We start from the raw sequence: 25,276 nt of genomic DNA, 5'->3' as shown, positions 1-25,276 counted from the left end.
AGGCTGAGTTGGCCTGTAGTTACCAGGTTTATCACGCTCCCCTTTTTGAACAAGGGTGCAACATTTGAAACCCTCCAATCCTCTGGCACCACGCCCATATCTAAGGAGGATTAAAAGGTTGTGGTCAGAACCTCTGCAATTTCCACTCTCAGTAACCCAGAATGCATCCCATCGGACCGGGTGACTTTTTTTACTTTGAGTGCTGCCAACCTTTTAAGTACTGCCTCTTTATCCTATCCATTTTATCTAGTGCCCTCCTTTACTGTGACATTGTCAGCATTCTCACCTTTTGCGAAGACAGATGCAAAGATCTCATTTAATCTTCTCTAATAATCCCCCATGTAGCACCTTTCCGAAAGTCCATGTGCACTCCATCCACCGTAATTCCCCATCACCATGTCTGTTAGCTCCTCAAAAGAATTCCATGACTGTAAGAGAGGGATAACCATCCGTGGCTAACTAAGGAAATAAGGGAGGGTATCAATTTGAAAACAAGGGCATACAATGTGGCCAAGACTAGTGGGAGGCCAAGGGAAACTTTTAAAAGCCAGCAAAGAATGACTGAAATATTGATAAAAAGAGGGAGGATAGAGTATGAAAGTAAACTAGCACGAAATATAAAAACAGATAGTAAGGGTTTCTACAGGTACATAAAAAGGAAAAGAGTGGCTAAAGTAAATGTTGGTCCCCTACAGGATGAGAATGGGAAATTAATAATGGAGAACAGGGAAATGGCAGAGATGTTGAACAAATATTTTGTATCGGTCTTCATGATAGAAGATACTAAAAACTTCCCAATAGTGGATAATCGAAGGGCTACAGGGAGGGAGCAACATAATACTATCACAACTAAAATAGTAGTCGGTAAAGTAATGGGACTAAAGGCAGACAAGTCCTCTGGACCTGATGGCTTACATCCTAGGGTCTTAAGTGGCTGCAGAAATATTGGATGCATTGGTTGTGATCGACCAAAATTCCCTGGATTCTGGGGCGGTCCCAGCGGATTGAAAAACTGCAAATATAACACCTCTATTTAAAAAAGGCAGACAACAAACAAGAAACTATAGACCAGTTAGCCAAACATCTGTCGTTGGGAAAATGCTGGAGTCCATTATTAAGGACATTTAGCGGGACATTTTGAAAAGCATAATTCAATCAAGCAGTCAGCATGGTTTTATGAAAGGGATATCATGTTTGACAAATTTGCTGAAGTTCTTTGATGATGTAATGAGCAGGGTGGATAAGAGGGAACCATTGGATGTGGTGTATTTGGATTTCCAGAAGGCATTCGACAACGTACCACATAAGGAGGTTACTGTACAAGGTAAAAGTTCATGGGGTTGAGGGTAATATATTAGCATGGATAGAGGATTGGCTAACTAACAGAAAACAGAGAGTCGGGATGATTGGTTCATTTTCCGGTTGGCAAACAGTGACTAGTGGGGTGCCGCAGGGATCGGTGCTGGGCCCTCAACTATTTACAATCTATATTAATGACTTGGATGAAGGGCCCCGAGTGTAATGTAGCCAAGTTTGCTGATGATACAAAGATCATCAAAGGGAAAGAAAATTGTGAGGAGGACACAGAAAATCTGCAAAGGGATATAGATAGGCTAAGTGAGTGGGCAAAAATTTGGCAGATGGCGTATAATGTGGGAAAATGTGACGTTATCCACTTTGTCAGAAAAAAAGGGGAGAAGCAAATTATAATTTAAATGGAGAAAAATTGCAAAGTGCTGCAGTACAGCAGGACCTGGGGGTCCTTGTGCATGAAACACAAAAAGTTAATATGCAGGTACAGCAAGTAGGGCGATGGAGTATAAAAGCAGAGAAGTCCTGCTACAACTGTACAGGGTATTGGTAAGGCGTAGAGTTTTGGTCTCCGTATTTAAGGAGGGATATATTTGCATTGGAGGCTGTTCAGAGAAGGTTCACAAGGTTGATTCCGGAGACGAGGGGTTTGACTTATGAGGATAAGTTGAGTAGGTTGGGCCTATACTCATTGGAATTCATAAGAATGAAAGGTGATCTAATTGAAACATAGATAATGAGGGGGCTCGACAAGGTGGACGCAGAGAGGATATTTCCACTCATAGAGGAAGGTCTCAGAATAAGGGGCCGCCCATTTAAAACTGAGATGAGGAGGAATTTCTTCTCAGAGGGTTGTAAATCTATGGAATTCTCTGCCCCAGAGAGCTGTGGAGGCTGGGTCATTTAAATATATTTAAAGGCAGAGATAGACAGATTTTTGAGTGATAAGGTCATAAAGGGTTATGGGGAGCAGGCAGGGAAGTGGAGCGGAGTCCATGATCAGATCAGCCATGATCTTATTGAATGGTGGAGCAGGCTCGAGGGGCCAAATGGCCGACTCCTGCTCCTATTTCTTATGTTATTATGAGCAAGCACGATCTTCCCTTTTGAAATTGGTGTTGGCTACTTATTTAGTACCTCATCAGCGAGAAACCTGGTCGTTTCATCCTCAACCAGCTCTAATATTCCCACCATTAGATGAATTAGACAGAGACAGGAAGTGGAGTACAAACCTCATTTATTACACGATTTCAGGAAAGATAAATATTGCAGGAACAGAGTCCCATTTGCAAAGCACAACCCCCTCCCACCCTATAAAAAACCCTCTGATCATAGGATCCCTGATCTCCCAGCGATTAAATCCTCCCCCTTTTCAGCCTATGGGTCGATGCATCCCCCCCACCCCAGTGTCTTGGAGACACCCCCTACCTGCCCCAACCCTCCCCCCCCCATCCCAACCCTCCCCCCCCCCCCCACCCCGGAGCTGGGACAGTCTCAGGGATCGCCTCCCCGCCTCCCTCCCCCCCGCCAGGATTGAAGGTCTCGTGTCTCAGACACACCCTCTGCCGCCTCCACCCCCTTGCCGGGACTGCTACAGTCCCAGTTAGCACATCTGACAATCAAACCAGAAACGGAGTAGGGGTGAGATGGAGATCAGGGTCAATCTCCCATGGAATCCGCTCCCTCATCCTGGGGATTTAACATGTAAAAAGCAACAGTGAACACAAGCCCCCGCAGTGAAACCAGTAAATTCGACATCCATGCAGTGTGTGCAGTATAAACAGATCAAAGCTAAAATCACCAAAACAGAAAACACACAGGTTTAATACCTACAACCCCCAGCGCTACAGTTAAACAGGGTCATCCAGAGCCAGAGCCATCACCAGTCAATCGCCATCACTGCGATGAAAAGCTACCATCTCCAAATCTCTCTCCAACTCCTCCCGCTGACTGTGGACTGGGGAAAAAGAATAGATGGTCACAGAGCAAGGCAAACCCAGCAGACCCCAAACACCACCAATAAAACTCAGCAGACCCCAAACACCAGCAATAAAACCCAGCAGACCCCAAACACCAGCAATAAAACCCAGCAGACCCCAAACACCAGCAATAAAACCCAGCAGACCCCAATCACCAGCAATAAAACCCAGCAGACCCCAAACACCAGCAATAAAACCCAGCAGACCCCAAACACCAGCAATAAAACCCAGCAGACCCCAAACACCAGCAATAAAACCCAGCAGACCCGATCCCACCCCACCAAGCACCAGCAGTAATCAATCCTGGGGGAAGAGACACCACAAAACCCCATTAACTAATTTCATGGAAACTCGACTACCTTTAATGAAAGGGAGCATTTGACAGGAAGCCACGTCCAGGGTGCGATGTTAGAAGTGTTTACCCCCCACCCCCAATATCTCCAGCCTCACTGTGCAGGATCGCCATCTCCAGCGGGACAGTCTCACCGCTCAGAGTTGAACTCTATGACTCGGCCTTTAACATCTATTCACCGAGAGACAGGCATTGGGCTCAGAGGAGTGAGTGAGTGAGTGAGTCTCACACACACGGCTCAGAGACCCCCACCAGCGTTTCACACACAGAGACACTGGGCTCAGAGACCCCCCCGTGAGGGTGTATCTGTAATATCCTCGTCAATAGCCCAGTGAAGAATCTGCTGACACTATTGATCACTAATATACATGCCTCAGGCTGGCGGACGAGGTTGGTGAGGATTCCTCTGTATCAGAAGCTGTTAATGGAAGGAGAGATGTTAAATAACTGTTCACCTTCAGAGATAGACACGCCCCCCATCTCCCCCGTCAGACATCTCCACGCCCCCCCCTCCCACACCAGAGAGACACGCCCCCATCATTAGAACCACACGCCCCCTCCCCCATTCTTTAGAGAGACAGACAGAGGACGACACACCCACACAGTTAAGTGAAGATCCCGTTATGATTCGAGGTAAACTTACTGTTTGCTGGATTGTAGACGGTTTTATCTCCGCTGTAAAACAAGGAGCCCTCAGTTAGTGTCGCCACACTGACAGTCAGAGAGGAGAGAGCAGGAAACGCCGAGCGAAAGGTAGAGATGGTAACACGCCAACTGCCCCACACCACACACTGGGACCCCCACTCACACCCACCCCAATAACCTCACGCCCACACCCCAACCTCCCATTCTCCTCTCCCACTTCCTGCGCCTAGAGTCCCCCCAGTGAGGACCTGCCCACTCCCCTCCACTCCCCAGTGAGGACCTGCCCACCCCCTCCACTCCCCAGTGAGGACCTGCCCATCCCCTCCACTCCCCAGTGAGGACCTGCCCACTCCCCCCACTCCCCAGTGAGGACCTGCCCACTCCCCAGTGAGGACCTGCCCCCACCCCCTCTACTCCCCAGTGAGGACCTGCCCACTCCCTCCACTCCCCAGTGAGGACCTGCCCCCACCCCCTCCACTCCCCAGTGAGGACCTGCCCATTCCCCCTCCACTCCCCAGTGAGGACCTGCCCACTCCCCTCCACTCCCCAGTGAGGACCTGCCCACTCCCCAGTGAGGACCTGCCCACTCCCCCTCCACTCCCCAGTGAGGACCTGCCCACTCCCCCTCCACTCCCCAGTGAGGACCTGCCCACTCCCCCTCCACTCCCCAGTGAGGACCTGTCCACCCCCTCCACTCCCCAGTGAGGACCTGCCCCCACCCCCCCCCCACTCCCCAGTGAGGACCTGCCCCCACCCCCTCCACTCCCCAGTGAGGACCTGCCCCCTCCCCCCAGCTCCCCAGTGAGGACCTGCCCACTCCCCCTCCACTCCCCAGTGAGGACCTGCCCACTCCCCCTCCACTCCCCAGTGAGGACCTGCCCACTCCCCCTCCACTCCCCAGTGAGGACCTGTCCACCCCCTCAACTCCCCAGTGAGGACCTGCCCCCCACTCCCCAGTGAGGACCTGCCCCCACCCCCTCCACTCCCCAGTGAGGACCTGCCCCCATCCCCCCCCCACTCCCCAGTGAGGACCTGCCCCCAACCTCGCACTCCCCAGTGAGGACCTTCCCCCTCCCCCCAGCTCCCCAATGAGGACCTGCCCACTACTCCTCCACTCCCCAGTGAGGACCTGCCCACTCCCCCGCCACTCCCCAGTGAGGACCTGCCCACTCCCCCTCCACTCCCCAGTGAGGACCTGCCCACTCCCCCTCCACTCCCCAGTGAGGACCTGCCCATTCCCCTCCACTCCCCAGTGAGGACCTGCCCACTCCCCTTCCCCAAGTGAGGACCTGCCCACTCCCCTCCACTCCCCAGTGAGGACCTGCCCACCCCCTCCACTCCCCAGTGAGGAGTTGCCCACCCCCTCCACTCCCCAGTGAGGACCTGCCCACTCCCCCTCCACTCCCCAGTGAAGACCTGCCCACTCCCCTCCACTCCCCAGTGAGGACCTGCCCACTCCCCTTCCCCCAGTGAGGACCTGCCCCTCCCCCCACTCCCCAGTGAGGACCTGCCCCCTCCCCCTCCTCAACAGTGAGGACCTGCCCACTCCCCTTCCCCCAGTGAGGACCTGCCCACTCCCCCACCCCCCCGTGAGGACCTGCCCACTCCCCTTCCCCCAGTGAGGACCTGCCCATCCCCCCACTCCCCAGTGAGGACCTACTCACTCCCCCTCCTCCCCAGTGAGGACTTGCCCACCCCTCCCACTCCCCAGTGAGGACCTGCCCCCTCCCCTCCCCCTCAGGACCTACCCAATCCCCTCCTCCCCCCAGTGAGGACCTGCCCACTCCCCAGTGAGGACCTGCCCACTCCCCCTCCACTCCCCAGTGAGGACCTGCCCACTCCCCCTCCACTCCCCAGTGAGGACCAGTCCACCCCCTCCACTCCCCAGTGAGGACCTGCCCCCACCCCCCCCACCCCCCCCAATCCCCAGTGAGGACCTGCCCCCACCCCCTCCACTCCCCAGTGAGGACCTGCCCCCACCCCCCCCCACTCCCCAGTGAGGACCTGCCCACTCCCCCTCCACTCCCCAGTGAGGACCTGCCCACTCTCCCTCCACTCCCCAGTGAGGACCTGCCCACTCCCCTCCTCTCCCCAGTGAGGACCTGCTCACTCCCCTTCCCCCAGTGAGGACCTGCCCCTCCCCCCACTCCCCAGTGAGGACCTGCCCCCTCCCCCTCCTCCCCAGTGAGGACCTGCCCACTCCCCTTCCCCCAGTGAGGACCTGCCCACTCCCCCACCCCCCCGTGAGGACCTGCCCACTCCCCTTCCCCCAGTGAGGACCTGCCCATCCCCCCACTCCCCAGTGAGGACCTACTCACTCCCCCTCCTCCCCAGTGAGGACTTGCCCACCCCTCCCACTCCCCAGTGAGGACCTGCCCCTTCCCCCCCCCCTCAGGATCTACCCAATCCCCTCCTCCCCCCAGTGAGGACCTGCCCCCTCCCCCCAGTAAGGACCTGCCCCCTCCCTCCTGCCTCAGGACCTACCCAGCGAGGAGCTGCCCAGTCCCCCCCTCCCCCCCAGTGAGGACCTGCCCAGTACCCTCTCCCCCCTCCCCCCCAGTGAGGACCTGCCCAGTTCCCCCCTCCCCCCCCAGTGAGGACCTGCCTAGTCCCCCCTCCCCCCCCACTAATGACCTGCCCAGTCCCCCCTCCCCCGCAGTGAGGACCTGCCCAGTCCCCACCTCCCCAGTCCCCACCTCCCCCCCAGTGAGGACCTGCCCAGTCCCCACCCTAATGGGGACCTGCACATTTTCGATCAATTGCTACATTCTTTTTGTAGACAACGACAGCCACAATGGTGAGAATGACAAGCAGCGCGAGGACCCCAAGCACAACACCGACAACAACAAGGACCTGGGAGAGAGAATCAGAGAGAGTGAGTCACACTTGGGGAATCTACAACCAGTGAGACTGTAATGTCCCGAGCATACACCGGGCGCAGTCACACTGCAATATCCCAGCTCAGCACTGACCCTGTGCTCACACAGTGAGACTGGACCCTCACACAGCTCAGCACTGACCCTCACACAGTGAGACTGGACCCTCACACAGCTCAGCACTGACCCTCACACAGTGAGACTGGACCCTCACACAGCTCAGCACTGACCCTGTGCTCACACAGTGAGACTGGACCCTCACACAGCTCAGCACTGACCCTGTGCTCACACAGTGAGACTGGACCCTCACACAGCTCAGCACTGACCCTCACACAGTGAGACTGGACCCTCACACAGCTCAGCACTGACCCTCACACAGTGAGACTGGACCCTCACACAGCTCAGCACTGACCCTGTGCTCACAGTGAGACTGGACCCTCACACAGCTCAGCACTGACCCTGTGCTCACAGTGAGACTGGACCCTCACACAGCTGAGCACTGACTCTCACACAGTGAGACTGGACCCTCACACAGCTGAGCACTGACTCTCACACAGTGAGACTGGACCCTCACACAGCTCAGCACTGACCCTGTGCTCACACAGTGAGACTGGACCCTCACACAGCTCAGCACTGACCCTCACACAGTGAGACTGGACCCTCACACAGCTCAGCACTGACCCTCACACAGTGAGACTGGACCCTCACACAGCTCAGCACTGACCCTGTGCTCACACAGTGAGACTGGACCCTCACACAGCTCAGCACTGACCCTGTGCTCACACAGTGAGACTGGACCCTCACACAGCTCAGCACTGACCCTCACACAGTGAGACTGGACCCTCACACAGCTCAGCACTGACCCTCACACAGTGAGACTGGACCCTCACACAGCTCAGCACTGACCCTGTGCTCACAGTGAGACTGGACCCTCACACAGCTCAGCACTGACCCTGTGCTCACAGTGAGACTGGACCCTCACACAGCTGAGCACTGACTCTCACACAGTGAGACTGGACCCTCACACAGCTGAGCACTGACTCTCACACAGTGAGACTGGACCCTCACACAGCTCAGCACTGACCCTGTGCTCACACAATGAGACTGGACCCTCACACAGCTCAGCACTGACCCTCACACAGTGAGACTGGACCCTCACACAGCTCAGCACTGACCCTCACACAGTGAGACTGGACCCTCACACAGCTGAGCACTGACCCTCACACAGTGAGACTGGATCCTCACACAGCTCAGCACTGACCCTCACACAGTGAGACTGGACCCTCACAAAGCTCAGCACTGACCCTCACACATTGAGACTGGATCCTCTCTTCAGTCTTACCATAAAACACGATCACCTTCCTCTGCAGACCACCGTGCTCCACTTCACAGGACCTGACCTGGAAGGTGCCGTCGTGGTTGGGGAGGATCCCACTGGACTGGGTCTCAGCGAGGAACACACCATCTCTCCACAGAGTCACCTCGATGGCTTGAGGGTAAAATCCAGTGGCGACACAGGACAGGCGTTTAGCATCGCCCGGGCGGGTAAAGGACACGGCGGGGGCAACTGAGAGCGAGGGGGGAGGGGGAGAGGGGGAGAAAGGGAGAGAGGGAGAGAGAGAGAGGGGGGAGGGGGAGAAAGGGAGAGAGGGGGAGGGGGAGGGGGAGAAACGAAGAGAGAGAGAGAGAGAGAGAGAGAGAGAGAGGGGGAGGGGGAGAGAGAGAGAGAGAGAGGAATTAGTACAGGATCCTGGCGATAGAGAGACCCTCAATCTCACTGTCCCATCTTTCCACCCGCCCCTCCCCCACCACCATCTCACACCCTCGTTCACTCTCCCCCTCCCCTCCCTCCCACAGCCTCCCTCCCTCTCCACACGCTCCCACACCCTCCCTCCTTCTCACACTCACACAGCCCCTCCTCCCTCCTCCCACACCCTCCCTCACACACTCATACCCTTCCTCTCTCTCTCACACCCTCCCTCCCACACTCGGCCTCACCACACCCCCTCTCTCTCTCCCCCACTCCCTCCCTACCCTCTCGCCTCCCCTCACTCAATCTCCCCCCCTCACTCCCCAACCCCTCCCCATTCCACACTCCCTCACCACCATCCCCCCTCCCCTCACTCCCCCCAACACCTCCCTTCACCACCATCCCCCCTCCCCTCACCCCCTCAACACCTCCCCTCACCCCCTCAACACCTCCCCTCACCCCCCCCCACCTCCCCCTCACCCCCCCAACACCTCCCCTCACACCCCCCACAACACCTCCCCTCACCCCCCCCAACACCTCCCCTCAAACACCTCCCCTCAACACCCCCCCAACACCTTCCCTCACCCCCCCCCAACACCTCCACCCCCCCCAACACCTCCCCTCACCCCCCCACAACACCTCCCCTCACCCCCCCCAACACCTCCCCTCAACACCCCCCCAACACCTCCCCTCACCCCCCCCAACATCTCCCCTCAAACACCTCCCCTCCCCCCTCAACACCTCCCCTCAAACACCTTCCCTCACCCCCCCCCCAACACCTCCCCTCAAACACCTCCCCTCACCCCCCAACACCTCCCCTCACCCCCAACACCTCCCTTAACCCCCCCCAACACCTCCCCTCACCCCCCAACACCTCCGTTAACCCCCCCTCAACACCTCCCCTCAACACCTCCCCTCATCCCCCCCCCAACACCCCCCCACAACACCTCCCCTCACCCCCCTCAACACCCCCCCCAACACCTCCTCTCACCCCCCCCAACACCTCCACCCCCCCCAACACCTCCACCCCCCCAACACCTCCACTCACCCCCCAACACCTCCCTTAACCCCCCCCAACACCCCCCCTCACCCCCAACACCTCCCTTAACCCCCCCCCCAACACCTCCTCTCACCCCCCCCCAACACCTCCCCTCAACACCTCCCCTCAAACACCTCCCCTCAAACACCTCCCCTCAAACACCTCCCCTCCCCCCCCCCCCACAACACCTCTCCTCACCCCCCCCACAACACCTCCCCTCACCCCCCCACAACACCTCCCCTCACCCCCCCCACAACACCTCCCCTCACCCCCCCCTCAACACCCCCCCAACACCTCCCCTCACCCCACCCAACACCTCCACCCCCCCCCCCAACACCTCCACTCACCCCCCAACACCTCCCTTAACCCCCCCCCCCAACACCTCCCCTCACCCCCCCCCCAACACCTCCCCTCAACCACCCCAACCCCAACACCTCCACTCACCCCCGCCCCCCCAACACCTCCCCTTACTCACCAGCTCTCAGTTCCCTCTCTCCGGCCTGCAGCTGTTTCTTCAGCCAGGTGATGCACTCCTGCTCCAGGAAACCCTTGCACTGCTGGCCCAATTCCGTGTCCAAGTCCCACTTGTGCTTGGTGCTCACTCCCCATGGTACCGAGGTGTCCCACACCAGCCGATCCTTGTCAAAGCTGATGTAATCATCGCCATCCCAGGCATACTGCGCGAGCCCATCCGTGGTGCCGTCATCCCGCAGCTCACAGCCATAAAACATCTGCATTGTGTGCATCCCTGTCAATCAAACACACAGCCAATCACAGCCCACCCAGACAGAGACCCCGCCCAACGAGAGAGGGGGGAGAAATAGAGAGACACGGGGGGATGGGGGGGTGGGGGGGAGAATAGAGACACATGGAGGGGGGGAATAGAGAGACACGGGCGGGGGGGAATAGAGAGACAAGGGCGGGGGGGGGAATAGAGAGACAAGGGCGGGGGGGGAAATAGAGAGACAAGGGCAGGGGGGGGGAATAGAGAGACAAGGGCGGGGGGGGGAATAGAGAGACAAGGGCGGGGGGGGGAATAGAGAGACAAGGGCGGGGGGGGGAATAGAGAGACAAGGGCGGGGGGGGGGGGAATAGAGAGACATGGCGGGGGGAGGGGCGGAGATAGAGAGACACGGGTGAGATGGAGAGACACGGGGGGGTGGGCGGGAATAGAGAGACACGGGGGGTGGGTTGGATGGAGAGACACGGGGGTGGGTGGGATGGAGAGACACGGGGGGTGGGCTGGATGGAGAGACACGGGGGGTGGGTTGGATGGAGAGACACGGGGGTGGGCGGGATGGAGAGACAAGGGGGGTGGGCTGGATGGAGAGACACGGGGGGTGGGTTGGATGGAGAGACACGGGGGTGGGCGGGATGGAGAGACACGGGGGGTGGGCTGGATGGAGAGACACGGGGGGTGGGCGGGATGGAGAGACACGGGGGGTGGGTGGGATGGAGAGACACGGGGGGTGGGTGGGATGGAGAGACACGGGGGGTGGGTGGGATGGAGACACACGGGGTAGATGGGGCGGGGGGGTCATCAAGGACGACATGGGGGGCACTCACCATCGCTGTGGTTGGTCCATGTTAGGATGTCCTGACTATAGACCTTCATTCTCTGCTGTTGGAACCGCGCGCGCTGTGTGACCCATTGCAGGTACTCAGCGCCCTGTCTCTCCTCCACCCACTGCTGCCGCGGAATCGCCACTTTCCTATCGCTGTCATACTCAGAAATCTGCGTATCATCTAAATAGCCGACAACCACAAACCACGGTACTCCGGGAATCGGGGTCATCCAGGTAAGGAAATACCGGAGAGAGTGAGAGCCTGTAACACACAGAGACATCAGAGAAAGAACCACAAAACATCTTCTGCATTCCTACATCGTCGCTGGGCCATAATCTTGGCACTCCCTCCCTAACAGCTCTGTGGGAGCACCTTCACCACACGGACTGCAGCAGTTCAAGAGGGTGACACAAGAGCAATTAGCGACAGACATCCTGTGAATGAAACCGCATCCCATACAGATATTGCTGAACCAACCAGTGGGATTAATCACCAGCTGAGTGACTGAATGAAGCAACTCATTGGTCAGATACTTATCATAACTCACTCTGATACAATCATCAACATCAGGGCATGGACTCCAAGGGTAAACCACCCACCCACGGTCAGACTGAGGAAGAGGGGCCGGGGTAACCCACCCACCCACGGACAGACTGAGGGAGAGGGCCTGGGGTAACCCACCCACCCATTGACAGACTGAGGAAGAGGGGCCGGGGTAACCCCCCTACCCATTGACAGACTGAGGGAGAGGGCCTGGGGTAACCCACCCACCCATTGACAGACTGAGGGAGAGCGGCCGGGGTAACTCCCCTACCCACTGACAGACTGAGGGAGGGGGCTCGGGGTAACCCTCCCACTGACAGACTGAGGGAGGGGGGCCCGGGGTAACCCCCCTACCCACTGACAGACTGAGGAAGAGGAGCCCGGGGAAACCCCCCTACCCATTGACAGACTGAGGGAGGGGGGACCGGGGTAACCCTCCCACTGACAGACTGAGGGAGGAAGGACCGGGGTAACCCACCCACTGACAGACTGAGGGAGGGGGGACCAGGGTAACCCACCCATTGACAGACTGAGGGAGGGGGCTCGGGGTAACTCACCCACTGACAGACTGAGGGAGGGGGGATCGGGGTAACCCACCCATTGACAGACTGAGGGAGGGGGCTCGGGGTAACTCACCCACTGACAGACTGAGGGAGGGGGGATCGGGGTAACCCACCCATTGACAGACTGAGGGAGGGGGCTCGGGGTAACTCACCCACTGACAGACTGAGGGTGGGGGGACCGGGGTAACCCTCCCACTGACAGACTGAGGGAGAGGGGCTCGGGGTAACCCACCCACTGACAGACTGAGGGAGAGGGGCTCGGGGTAACCCACCCATTGACAGACTGAGGGTGGGGGGACCGGGGTAACCCTCACACTGACAGACTGAGGAAGAGGAGCCCGGGGAAACCCCCCTACCCACTGACAGACTGAGGGAGAGGGGCTCGGGGTAACCCACCCATTGACAGACTGAGGGTGGGGGGACCGGGGTAATCCACCTATTGACAGACTGAGGGAGGGGGCTCGGGGTAACCCTCCCACTGACAGACTGAGGGAGGGGGGACCGGGATAACCCTCCCACTGACAGACTGAGGAAGAGGACTCTAGTTTACTGCAGTTACACCAAGTCGAGAGGTACAGATTGAGGAAGAGGAGTGGGACTGACAGTCAGCAGGGCTGGGGGATCTAGTGAACGTATGAACAGACGGACCTGGGAATGCGATCCTGTCCAACAGGAACAATGTGCTTGCTGCCTGTGGGAATAAGGAGCAAGGCTGGAAGAAGCATGGGCACAATGTTGACCAAGGCACCATGGAGCAGGAGGCAGTCCAAGGGGAGGAGCAGGACAGAAAAGTTGGAGTTAGAGGGAGTCAGTTTAACATTGGGTTTGGGAGCTCCCAGAATCTGTCATTAGGGACAGAGTGACTGAGCACTTGACCAAATACAAAGTGCTCAGAAAGCCATGGCTTTGTTAAAGGTAAGTCAGCTTTGACTAATCTTGTTGATTATGTTGAGGAGGTCACGACTGAGGTAGACAAGGGTGTGTCTATGGATGTTATGTACATGGACCTCCAGAGGGTATTCACTAAGGTTCCACACAAGAGACTTAGCAAAATGAGAGTGCCTGGAATTGGAGGTGGCCTTTTGACTTGGGCTGTAAATTGGGAGACAGAGACTGGGGATAAAAAGGTATGTACTCTGATTGGTGGGATGTGACCAGTGCTGTCCCCCAGGGATCTGTTCTGGGCCTCAGCTTTTCACCACATTTATAACTGACTTGGATGAAGGAGAGGAGAGTTGTATATCGAAGTTTGCAGATGGCACTGAGTTAGAGGGACAGTAAGTTGTGTAGGTGGGAGCAGGAAGTTACAAAGGGACATCGTTAGATTACGTGTGGATAAAACTGTGGTAGATGGAGTTCACTGTGGGAAAGTGTGAGGTCATCCAGTTTGGACCCGAGAAAGATCGATCAGTGTATTTCTAATGGAGAGAGGCTAAAAACTGTGGAGGAGCAGAGAGATTTAGGGCCCAAGTACAGAAATCACTAAAAGTTAATATAGACAGGTACAAAAAATAATTTTAAATGCTGATGGAATGTTGGCCTTTATCTCGAGGGCTGGAACCCGAGGGGGGAAGTTATGTTCCAGTTCTAGAAAGCTCTGGTTGGACCCCACCTGGAGCACTACATTCAGTTCTGGGCACAGAGAGGGTGCTGTACTATAACAACAACTTGTATTTATCATAGAATCATAGACGTTTACAGCACGGAAGGTGGCCATTTTGGCCCATTGTGCCCAACAAGAGGCTATCCAGCCTAATCCCACTTTCCAGCTCTAGATCCGTAGCCCTGTATATTATGGCACTTCAAGTGCACTTTGAAATACTTTTTAAAAGTGGTGAGGTTTTCTGCCTCTACCACTCTTTCAGGCAGTGAGTTCCAGACTCCCACTACCCTCTGAGTGAAGAAATTCTCCCTCAAATCCCCTCTAAACCTTTTATCAATTACTTTAAATTTATGTCCGCTGGTTGTTGACCCTCTGCTACGGGAAATAGGCCCTTTCTATCCACTATATCGAGACCCCTCATAATTTTATACACCTCAATGAGGTCTCCCCTCAGCCTCCTCTGTTCCAATGAAAACCAATCCAGCCTATCTAATCTGTCCTCATAGCTTAGATTCTCCACTCCCGGCAACATCCTCATAAATCTCCTCTGCACCCTCTCCAGTGCAATCACGTCCTTCCTGTAATGCGGTGACCAGAACTGCACACAGTATTCCAGCTGTGGCTTAACCAATGTCTTATACAGTTCAAGCATAACCCCCCCTGCTCTTGTATTCTATGCCTTGGCTAATAAAGGCATTCCGTATGCCTTCTTAACCACCTTATTTACCTGGCCTGCTACTTTCAGGGATCTGTGGACATGCACTCCAAGGTCCCATTGTTCCTCTACACTTTTCAGTGTCCTACCATTTAATGTGTATTCCCTTCCCTTGTTAGCCCTCCCCAAATACATTACCTCACACTTCTCTGAATTAAATTCCATTTGCCACTGTTCTGCCCACCTGACCAGTTGATTGATAACTTCCTGCAGTCCGCAGCTTTCTTCTTCATTATCAACCACACACCCGATCTTAGTATCATCTGCAAACTTATTATCATACTCCCGATATTCAAGTCTAGATCATTGATGTATATCACAAAAAGCAAGGGACCTGGTACTGAGCCCTGCAGAACCCCACTGGAAACATCCTTCCAGTCGCAAAGTCACCCGTCAACCATTATCCTTTGCTTCCTGCCTTCGAGCCAATTTTGGATCAAACTTGCCACTTTGCTCTGGATTCCATGAGCTTTTACTTTTGTGACCAGTCTGTCATGTGGGACCTTATCAAAAGCTTTGCTAAAATCCATATACTCTACATCATACGTTTTGCCTTCATCGACCCTCCTAGTTACCGCCTCGAAAAATTCAATGAATTTCGTCAGACATGACCTTCCCTTAACAAATCCGTGCTGTTGTCCTTGATTAATCCATGTCTTTCTTAATGAAGATTTATCCTGTCCTTCAGGACTTTTTCCAATAATCTTTCCACCACTGAGGTTAGGCCTTTAGCGTGCCAAGGGCTTCACAGGAGTATTAGAAGATCAAAAAAATTGACACTGAGCGGCATAAGGAGAAATTAGTGCAGGTGACCAAAAGCTTGGTCAAAGAGATAGGGTTAAAGGAGCGTCTTGAAGGAGGAGAGTTAGAGAGGCGGAGAGGTTTAGGCAGGCACTTCCAGAGCTTGGGGCCGAGTGCAGATTCACCAAAATTATACCCGGGCTCAGAGGGTTAAAGTATGAGGACAGGTTGTATAAACATGGCCTGTATTCTCTCAAGTTTAAAAGATTGAGGGTAATCTGACCGAGGTGTTTAAAATGTTCAAAGGATCGATAGATTAGATACAGGGAAACTGCTCCCTCTGGTGGAGGAATGAAGAACAAGGGGACATAATCTTAAACTTCGAGCTCGACCATTCAGGAGGGAAATCAGGAAGCACTTCTTCACAAGAAGGGGAGTAGAAATAGGGACCGTTCTCCCCAAATGGCAGTAGGTGTTGAGAATCAAGTGGAGCTTTCAAAACTGAGATAGCATTTTCGAGCAAAGGCAGGTAAATGGTGTTGAGGTACAGATCAGTCATGAGTTAACTGGTTGGCGGAACAGGCTTAAGGGACTAAATAGCCTTCTCCTGCTGCTTTTGCTCTCTCCCTTTCCATTTTACATCCTCATGACCCTCTCAGTCCCCGCTGGTCTCTCCCTCTCTCTACAATCCAGCCCCACATCCCTGCCCCTCAGTACCCCCACTCTCCTCACCATTGTCTCTCAACATCTCAGACCCAGTACCCAGCCTGGTACTGAGCCTCTCACACCCCATTACCCCAGGGTTAATGGCCCAGTACCCAGCCTGGTACTGACCCTCTCACACCCCATTACCCCAGGATTAATGCCCCAGTACTACTGTGCCTCTCACACCCCATTACCCCAGGGTTAATGCCCCAGTACCCAGTCTGACACTGACCCTCTCACACCCCATTACCCCAGGGTTAATGCCCCAGTACCAAGCCTGACACTGACCCTCTCACACCCCATTACCCCAGGATTAATGCCCCAGTACTCAGCCGGACACTGTGCCTCTCACACCCCATTACCCCAGGGTTAATGCCCCAGTAACCAGCTTGGTACTGACCCTCTCACACCCCATTACCCCAGGGTTAATGCCCTAGTACCCAGTCTGACACTGACCCTCTCACACCCCATTACCCCAGGGTTAATGCCCCAGTACCCAGCCTGACACTGACCCTCTCACACCCCATTACCCCAGGATTAATGCCCCAGTAACCAGCTTGGTACTGACCCTCTCATACCCCATTACCCTTTGGTTAATGCCCCAGTACCCTGCTCTCACTGACCCGCTCACACCCCATTACCCCAGGGTTAATGGCCCAGTACCCAGCCTGACACTGAGCTTCTCACACCCCATTACCCCAGGGTTAATGCCCCAGTACCCAGCCTGACACTGACCCTCTCACACCCCATTACCCCAGGGTTAATGCCCCAGTACCCAGCCTGGTACTGACCCTCTCACACCCCATTACCCCAGGGTTAATGCCCCAGTACCCATCCTGACACTGAGCCTCTCACACCCCATTACTCACCTGCAGAGACCCCTCCACACAGAAGGACCAGCACTATCAGTCCGATCATTGTTACTTCCCTCGCCGGGCTGGGATGAGCAATTTGTGGGCAATCCTTTTTAAATGGATCGTCTAACTTAATCTGTGAGCTGTGAACAATTCAGATCTTGTGATTCCTGTGCTCACTGCTGCTTTTATTACACTCAGACTCCTCTGTACTGATTGGTTCGAGGCTATATTTGTGTCCAATTAGAATAAAAACAGGCTGTGAGTCAGCAGGCTCTGGGTAGAAAAGTCCCAGTGTCAAAGTCGATATAAACTTTCCAAATATCATAAGCTATCTATCCAGAGAAATGCTGCGAGCTACATCATCAGTTGTCAAGTAGGATGAACTGAACAAGGTTGGATAATTAAACCAGAAATTGAAAGAAGTGTGATACTGCACATGACAGGAAAGAACATTCGGGTCAGGAGGAGGCCATTCAGCTCCTCGGGCCTGCTCCGCCATTCAATCAGATCACGGCTGACCCTGTACCTCAACTCCATTTACCCACCTTTGCTCCGTATCCTTCGATACCCTTACCCAGCAACAATCATCGCTCTCGATCTTAAAAGCTCCAATTGTCCCAAGTTGCAGTGTTGTGGCACCCTTGCCTGAGTCAGAGGGTTGTGGGTTCAAGTCCCACTCTGGAGATTTAAGTACAAAAATCTAGGCTGACACTCCAGTGCAGTGCTGAGGGAGAGCTGCAATGTCTTTCGGATGAGAAGTTAAACCGAGACCCCGTCTGCTGTCTCGGGTGGATATAAAAGATCCCATGGCACTATATCGAAGAAGAGCAGGGGAGTTATCCCCGGTGTCCTGGCCAATATTTATCCCTCAATCAACATAACAACAACAAATTATCTGGTCATTATCACATTGCTGTTTGTGGGAGCTTGCTGTGCACAAATTGGCTGTTGCGTTTCCCACATTACAACAGTGACACTTCAAAAAGTACTTCATTGGCTGTGAAGCGCTTTGGGATGTCCGATGGTTGTGAAAGGCGCTATATAAATACAAACCTTTCTTCCAACATCCTCTGGGTTTGGGGGGGAGTTCCAGATTTCTGTTACCCTTTCTGTGTAAATGTGTTTTCTGATTTCACTCCTAAATCAGCCTTGCTCTAATTTTAAGATTATGTCCCCTCTTTCTTCATTCCCCCACCAGAGGAAATAGTTTCCCTGTTTCTACCCTATCGAAACCTGTTAACATTATAAACATCTGGATTCGATCACCCCTCAACTTTCTATAAGCCAGGGAATACAAGCCAAGTTTAAGCAACCTCCCTTTAAAGCTCCGTACCTTTCTGGTCAATCTGCGCTGCTCCCCCCGCCAAGGTCAATCTATCCTTCCTGAGGTGTGGGGCCCAGAACTGATCAGTATCCAGATAGGGTCTGACCAGGGCTCTGTACAACTTGCTCCCCTTTGTATTGCAGCCCCTCGAGATAAACATTCCATCAGACAGACTGGGGAAATGGGCAGATGAAATTTAATGCAGACAAGTGTGAAGTCATGCATTTTGGAGGGAAGAATGTGGGGAGGCAATATAAACGAAACAATGCAATTTTAAAGGGGTACAGGAACAAGGAGACCTGGGGGTTTATGTACACAAATCTTTGGAAATGGCAGGACAAGTTGGTAAGTCTGTTAAAAAGCGTACAGGATCCTTGGCTCTTCAAATACGGACAGAGAGTAGAAAAGCAAGGGCGTTATGCTGAACATTTAGAGAGCAGTAATTAGGCCCCAGCTGGAGTATTGTGTCCAATTCTGGGCACCGTACTTTAGGAAGGATGTTGAGGCCTGGGAGAGGATGCAGAGAAGATTTACTAGAATGTTCTCCTTAGAGCAGAGAAGGTAAATAAGGAGAAAGTGTTTCCAGTGGGAGAAGACGCAGTAACCATAGGGCACAGATTTAAGCGAATTGACAAAAGAACCAGAGAGAAGATGAGAATTATTTTTACACAGTAAGTTGTTGTGATCTGGAATGCACTGCCTGAAAGGGTGGTGGAAGCAGATTCAATAATAACACTGAAAAGCGAATTGGATAAATATTTGAAGGACAGAAATGTGCAGGGCTATGGGGAAAGAGCAGGGGAATGGGCCACGGCAGCATAGTGGTAATGTTACTGACCAGTAATCCAGAGGCCTGGATTAATAATACATGAATTCAAATCCCACCACGGCAGCCGGGGAATTTAAATTCGGTTAAATAAATCTGGAATTAAAAAGCTAGTGTCAGTAACAGTGACATTGGAACTACCGGATTGTGGTAAAAATCCATCTGTTTCACTGATGTCCTTTCGGGAAGGAAATCTGCCGCCCTTACCCAGTCTGGCCGATATGTGACTCCAGACCCACAGCAATGTGGTTGGCTCTTAACTGCCCTCTGAAATGGTCCAGCAAGACACTCAAGGTCAATTAGGGATGGGCAATAAATGCCAGTTATGCATACATCCTATGAATGAATAGAAAGAAAATTGGATAACTCTTTCAAAGAGCCAGCACAGGCAATTTTACAGTGGTGGATTTAAACAAACACTGAATGTGGTAATGAACTCTGATGGTGTGAAACCTATTTCCTGGGGATGTGTTCCTGCAGCGTTACCTCTGGAGTCACTCAAATATCGATCCTTGGCCCTCTCCGATCGGCCTCCTTCTGTGCTCTATCAATCTATGATTTTATTCTATTCTATGATTCTATTTGATGCACGACACCCTGAGGACTGGCATCTGAGCTGTGACACCCTGCGGACTGACACCCTGAGCTGTGACACCCTGTGGATTGACACCCTGAGCTGTGACACCCTGTGGATTGAGACCCTGCGGACTGAGACCCTGCGGACTGACACCCTGAGGACTGAGACCCTGAGCTGTGACACCCTGCGGACTGACACCCTGAGCTGTGACACCCTGCGGACTGAGACCCTGAGCTGTGACACCCTGCGGACTGACACCCTGAGCTGTGACACCCTGAGCTGTGACACCCTGAGCTGTGACACCCTGCGGACTGACACCCTGAGCTATGACACCCTGCGGACTGACACCCTGAGCTGTGACACGCTGCGGACTGACACCCTGAGCTGTGACACCCTGCGGACTGAGACCCTGAGCTATGACACCCTGTGGACTGAGACCCTGAGCTGTGACACCCTGTGGACTGACACCCTGAGCTGTGACACCCTGCGGACTGACACCCTGCGGACTGACACCCTGAGCTGTGAGGCTGAACACGGAGGTGATATCGGGAGCTGGTTCTGGTCCTAGTTGTGGCTCGCACACTGTGAGTGTGAGAGATGTGCTTGATGCCGGGTTTTATGGAGAGAGAAGGTGGAGTAAACATTGGTTTCCTCGAAGAAGCCGGACTGCAGCCAGTGCAGAGACTGTGGTCTGTGACCGGGGATTTCCAGTGTTGTGTAACAGTCATCATCATCATGTGCAGTCCCTCGGGATCGAGGAAGACTTACTTCCACTCTTAGAATGAGTCCTTAGGTGTCTGAACAGTCCAATGCGAGAGCCACAGTCCCTGCCACAGGTGGGACAGACAGTCGCTGCGGGTAAGAGGGTGGGACAGGTTTGCCGCACATTCCTTCCACTGCCTGCGCTTGTCTTCCACATGCACTCGCCGACGAGACTAAAGGCGCTTAGCACCCTCCCGGATCCACCTCCTCCACCCAGGGCAGTCTTCGTCCAGGGACTCCCAGGTGTTGGTGGGGATGCCGCACTTTACCAGGGAGGCTTTGATGGTGTCCTTGTAACGTTTCCTCTGTCCACCTTTGGCTCATGTGCCATGAAGGAGTTCCGAGTAAAGTGCTTGTTTTGGGAGTCTCGTGTCTGGCATGCGAACAATGTGGCCCGCCCAGCGGAGTTGATCAAGTATGGCCAGTGCTTCAATGCTGGGGATGTTAGACTGGTCAAGGACGCTAATGTTTGTGCATCTGTTCTCCCAGAGGGTTTGTTGGATTTTGCGGAGGCATCGTTGGTGGTATTTCTCCAGCGACTTGAGGTGTCTACTATACATGTCCATGTCTCCGAGCCATACAGAAGGGCAGGTATTGCTACAGCCCTGTAGACCATGAGCTTGATAGATTTGAGGGCCTGGTCTTCGAAGACTCTTTTCCTCAGCCGGCCAAAGGCTGCACTGGCGCACTGGAGGCGGTGTTGAATCTCCTCGTCAATGTCTGTTTTTGTGCTTTTGTTGCTAAAAAGGCTCCCGAGGTATGAGAAATGGTCCACATTGTCCAGGGCCACGCCGTGGATCTTGATGACTGGGGGGCAGTGCTCTGCGGCGAGGTCAGGTTGGTGGAGGACCTGTGTCTTACAGATGTTTAGTGTAAGGCCCATGTTTTCGTACGCCTCCGTAAATACATTGACAGTGTCCTGAAGTTCAGCCTCTGAATGTGCGCAGACGCAGGCATCATCTGCGTACTGTAACTTGAGAGCGGTTGGGGTGATCTTGGACCTGGCCCGGAGACGGCGAAGGTTGAACAGGTTCCCACTGGTTCTGTAGTTTAGTTCCACTCCAGTGGGGAGCTTGTTGACTGTGAGGTGAAGCATGGCACCGAGGAAGATTGAGAAGATTGTTGGGGCGATGACACAGCCCTGTTTGACCCCGGTCCAGTCGTGGATTGGGTCTGTAATAGATCCATTGGTAAGGATCACAGCCTGCATGTCGTCGTGGAGCAGGCGGAGGATGTTGATGAACTTTTGGGGGCATCTGAAACAGAGGAGGACGCTCCATAGACCCTCGCAGTTGACAGTGTCAAAGGCCTTTGTAAGGTCGAAGGCGGCCATATATAAAGGCTGCCACTGCTCCCTGCAATTTTCCTACAGCTGTCATGCTGCAAAAATCATGTCCGTTGTATCCCATAGGAGACGGAATCCGCACTGTGACTCTGGGAGGAGCTCCTCGGCCACAGGGAGAAGGTGGTTGAGGAGGACTCTAGCGACAACTTTCACAGTGGCTGATAACAGGGAGATTCCTCTGTAGTTGCCTCAGTCAGACTTGTCCCCTTTTTTAAAGTTGGTTCACGATCACTGCATCTCTGAGATCTCCCGGCTTGCTCTCCTCCCTCCAGATGAGAGAGACGAGGTCATGTATCCGCGCAAAAAGCGCCTCTCTGCCATATTTCAGTGCCTCAGCACGGATTCCATCCGCTCCCATAGCCTTGTTGTTTTTGAGCTGTCTTATGGCTTTTCCTACCTCGTGCAGCATGGGGGTTTCCCCGAGTTGGTGGCGGGTCGCATGCTGCGGGATGGAGTCGAGAACACTCGAGTCAAAGGCAGAGTCTTGATTAAAGAGATCTTCGAAGTGCTCCTTCCAGTGGACCCCGACTGCCTCGGTGTCCTTGATGAGTGTTTCCCCATTCCTGGCCAGTAGTGGCATGGGGCCTTGGGAGTTTGGACCATAGGTAGCCTTGACTGCGATGAAGAATCCTTGCACATCCTGTCGGCCAGTTGTTGTATCTCCTGTGCTTTCTCCTTCCACCACCTGTTCGTTAGGTCCCGGGATTTTTGTTGGACCTCAGCCTTGAACCGCCTGTAACGTTGATTTGCAGCTCCCGAGTGGGTTGCTGCTTAAGACTCAGAAATGCTCTGCGCTTGTGATCTATTAGTTCTTGGATCTCCTGATCATTCTCATCAAACAGTCCTGGTGTTTTCTGATTGAGTGACCAAGTGTCTCCTCACAGGCACTGGTTATAGAGGCCTGGAGGGCAGACCAAGCACTGTGGGTATTCTGCGTCTCAGGGTCTTCAAGGCATGCCAAGTTAGCTGTGGGGTGCTGGCTTCACAGGGTTATCTTAGCTGGGTCTTTAAGTGCCCCGGCATTGATTTTTTTTGCGGTATTGTTTCTGCTGCCCCCTCCACTTTGGGGCAATGTTGATGTCGATAATGGATCAGATTAGGCAGTGGTCGATCTAGCAGTCGTCAGTTCCAGTCATGGCGCGGGTGATGCACACATCCTTGCGATCCCTGGCTCGGACGATGACATAGTCGAGCAGGTGGCAGTGTTTGGAGCGAGGGTGTTGCCACGATGCCTTGTATTTGTCCCTCTGACGGAACAGGGTGTTGGTGATGAGGAGTTCATGTTCTAGACATTTTGTCAGGAGTAGGGTACCCCTGGAGTTGGCTTTCCCGATCCCCTCTCTCCCAATCACGCCTCCCCAGAGGGCTGTGTCTTTGCCGATCCTGGCGTTGAAGTTACCGAGGAGGATCAATTTGTCATCCATGGGGACTCGGGACAGGGATTTTGAGAGGCTGGAGTAAAAACCCTCTTTGGTCTCGTCTGTTGCATCGAGTGTTGGGGCGTACGCACTGACTGTGGCAGATTGGTTCCGGAATAGGGTGAGTCGAAGAGTCATGAGGTGTTCGTTAATCCCGCAGGGGGAGTTGTTGAGGCGGCCGACCAACTCGTTTTTGACGGCAAAGCCGACTCCGGGAAGGTGGCGTTCTTCCTCTGGTTTCCCTTTCCAGAAAAAGGTGTAACCTCTACCGTGTTCCTTGTGTTGGCCCTCCTCTGTCCGCTGGGTCTCGCTTAGGGCGGCGATGTCGATGTCGAAGCGTCTAAGTTCCCGGGCAACTATGGTGGTGCGGCGTTCCGGCCTGTCGCTGTTGGAGTTGTCCGTGAGGGTCCTGACATTCCAGGTCCTGAACTTCATACTAACGGAGTGAAAGATGCCTGTGCATGAGTTCTTTTAACGTGGAGCGGCCGTTGCACACTGGCTACCACATGGGCCTAGCTGAGCAAGGTCTTGGTCCAGTGGCAAGGGCTTCCAAGATGACTGGAGACCAGGCACTGCTATATAGGCCTAGTTGCCTACGGCGACATGTTGGCCGCAGACTCGGCACCGAGTAGCGCCGTAGATGGTAAGTGATCCGAGTCTTGATTGGGGAGCAGGCACTGAGAGGGTCAGCGATCCGCTGGGGGCTCGGATGGGAGTACAGTAAGGAGTGGGAGAGTGGAAGAGTCACAGCTATGATGCTCACCAGTTAGAAGAGTCCAGGTCACCAGTGGGAGAGGTCCAGTCATCGTCGAGGAGGAGAGGCCTGATCGTTGCTGGAGGGGTGAAGGCCCGCCGCTGGAGGGGTGAAGGCCCATCGCTGGAGGGGTGAAGGCCCATCGCTGGAGGGGGGAAGGCCCATCGCTGGAGGGGGGGAAGGCCCGCTTGGAGGGGGGAAGGCCCGCTTGGAGGGAAGAAGGCCTGTCGTTGGAGGGAAGGAGGCCTGTCGCTGGAGGGAAGGAGGCCTGTCGCTGGAGGGAAGGAGGCCTGTCCCTGGAGGGAAGGAGGCCTGTCGCTGGACGGAAGGAGGCCTATCACTGGAGGGGTGAAGGCCCATCGCTGGAGGGATGGAGGCCTGTCACTGGAGGGAAGGAGGCCCGTTGCTTTAAAAAGTCTGTATAAAAAAAGTCCATATTAAAATATTAAAAGGAAACATTAAAACTTTTTTTAAAGTTAGACTAAGATAAAAGACATAGGGCTAGAACCTCCACTTTTGAGCAAAAATGGGCATTATTTCCGGCGCGGTGTTAAAAAAGTGTTTTCAGATCGCCGGCTTCTTGTCCAATCTCAAAACACCTAGTGTGGGCATTACCGCAAGCGATATAAAGTGGGTGGCAGCGTTAAATTTTTTTGACCTTCTGCCGTAAGTGTGGCCGTCCTTAGCAACGGCATGACAACACTCAATTCCCACGATTCTGGAGGTCAAGGGTCACCATGACATGCATAGAAGAGGAGTCAGAGAGGGAGCTCAGAGGGACCGAAGGCGTGGCTGAGTGTGGTGTGGCTGCTTTGAGAGGAAGGAGGGAGACTTTAGAGCTTCACAGCAAGAAGGCAAACAAAAGGTAGCTGTTACCAGCCACCTATTTGACCGAATTTGCCCTATAATGGAGGGAGAGGAGGAGACATCACAGTACACTATGGAGACTGACGATGGAGAGAGCAGTGAGGTGGGAGAGGAGCACATTGGAGATGCAAAAGAGCCAGGAGGTTCTTGGACGAGGC

The 25,276-nt window shown here is 54.2% G+C and overlaps 1 protein-coding gene across 2 annotated transcripts; it reads right to left on the bottom strand.

Moving 5' to 3' along the window:
* Nucleotides 1–2,906: 2,906 nt before the first annotated feature.
* LOC139275870 (major histocompatibility complex class I-related gene protein-like) lies at nt 2,907–24,406 on the bottom strand. 2 transcript variants are annotated; one of them, XM_070893083.1, is made up of 6 exons: nt 24,261–24,406; nt 11,519–11,779; nt 10,428–10,700; nt 8,506–8,730; nt 4,286–4,317; nt 3,983–4,060 (listed from the first exon to the last, which is right to left on the bottom strand). In XM_070893083.1, the coding sequence occupies exons 1-6, from the start codon at nt 24,370–24,372 to the stop codon at nt 4,016–4,018; spliced, it is 948 nt and encodes a 315-aa protein (XP_070749184.1). In that variant the 5' UTR covers nt 24,373–24,406; the 3' UTR covers nt 3,983–4,015. The 2 variants fall into 2 exon arrangements, with proteins under 2 accessions (XP_070749185.1, XP_070749184.1); XM_070893084.1 differs by lacking the exons at nt 3,983–4,060; nt 4,286–4,317 and adding an exon at nt 2,907–3,268.
* Between the last annotated feature and the right edge of the window lie 870 nt (nt 24,407–25,276).

Source organism: Pristiophorus japonicus, chromosome 11 (genome assembly GCF_044704955.1).
Source record: "Pristiophorus japonicus isolate sPriJap1 chromosome 11, sPriJap1.hap1, whole genome shotgun sequence".
In the NCBI taxonomy this organism is placed as follows: domain Eukaryota; kingdom Metazoa; phylum Chordata; class Chondrichthyes; family Pristiophoridae; genus Pristiophorus; species Pristiophorus japonicus.
This window is presented reverse-complemented; position numbering and strand designations above follow the sequence as displayed.

What these genes read in the sequence shown, in the direction of transcription:
- LOC139275870 (XM_070893083.1), bottom strand. Translation starts at nt 24,372, where the DNA reads ATGGGCCTTCACCCCTCCAGCGGCGGGCCTTCACCCCTCCAGCAACGA. An exon ending in GACCTGGACTCTTCTAACTG is followed by an intron (nt 11,780 to 24,260) that starts GTGAGCATCATA and finishes TGTGTGTTACAG; the next exon opens with GCTCTCACTCTCTCCGGTAT. An exon ending in AGAGAGGGAACTGAGAGCTG is followed by an intron (nt 8,731 to 10,427) that starts GTGAGTAAGGGG and finishes CCTCGCTCTCAG; the next exon opens with TTGCCCCCGCCGTGTCCTTT.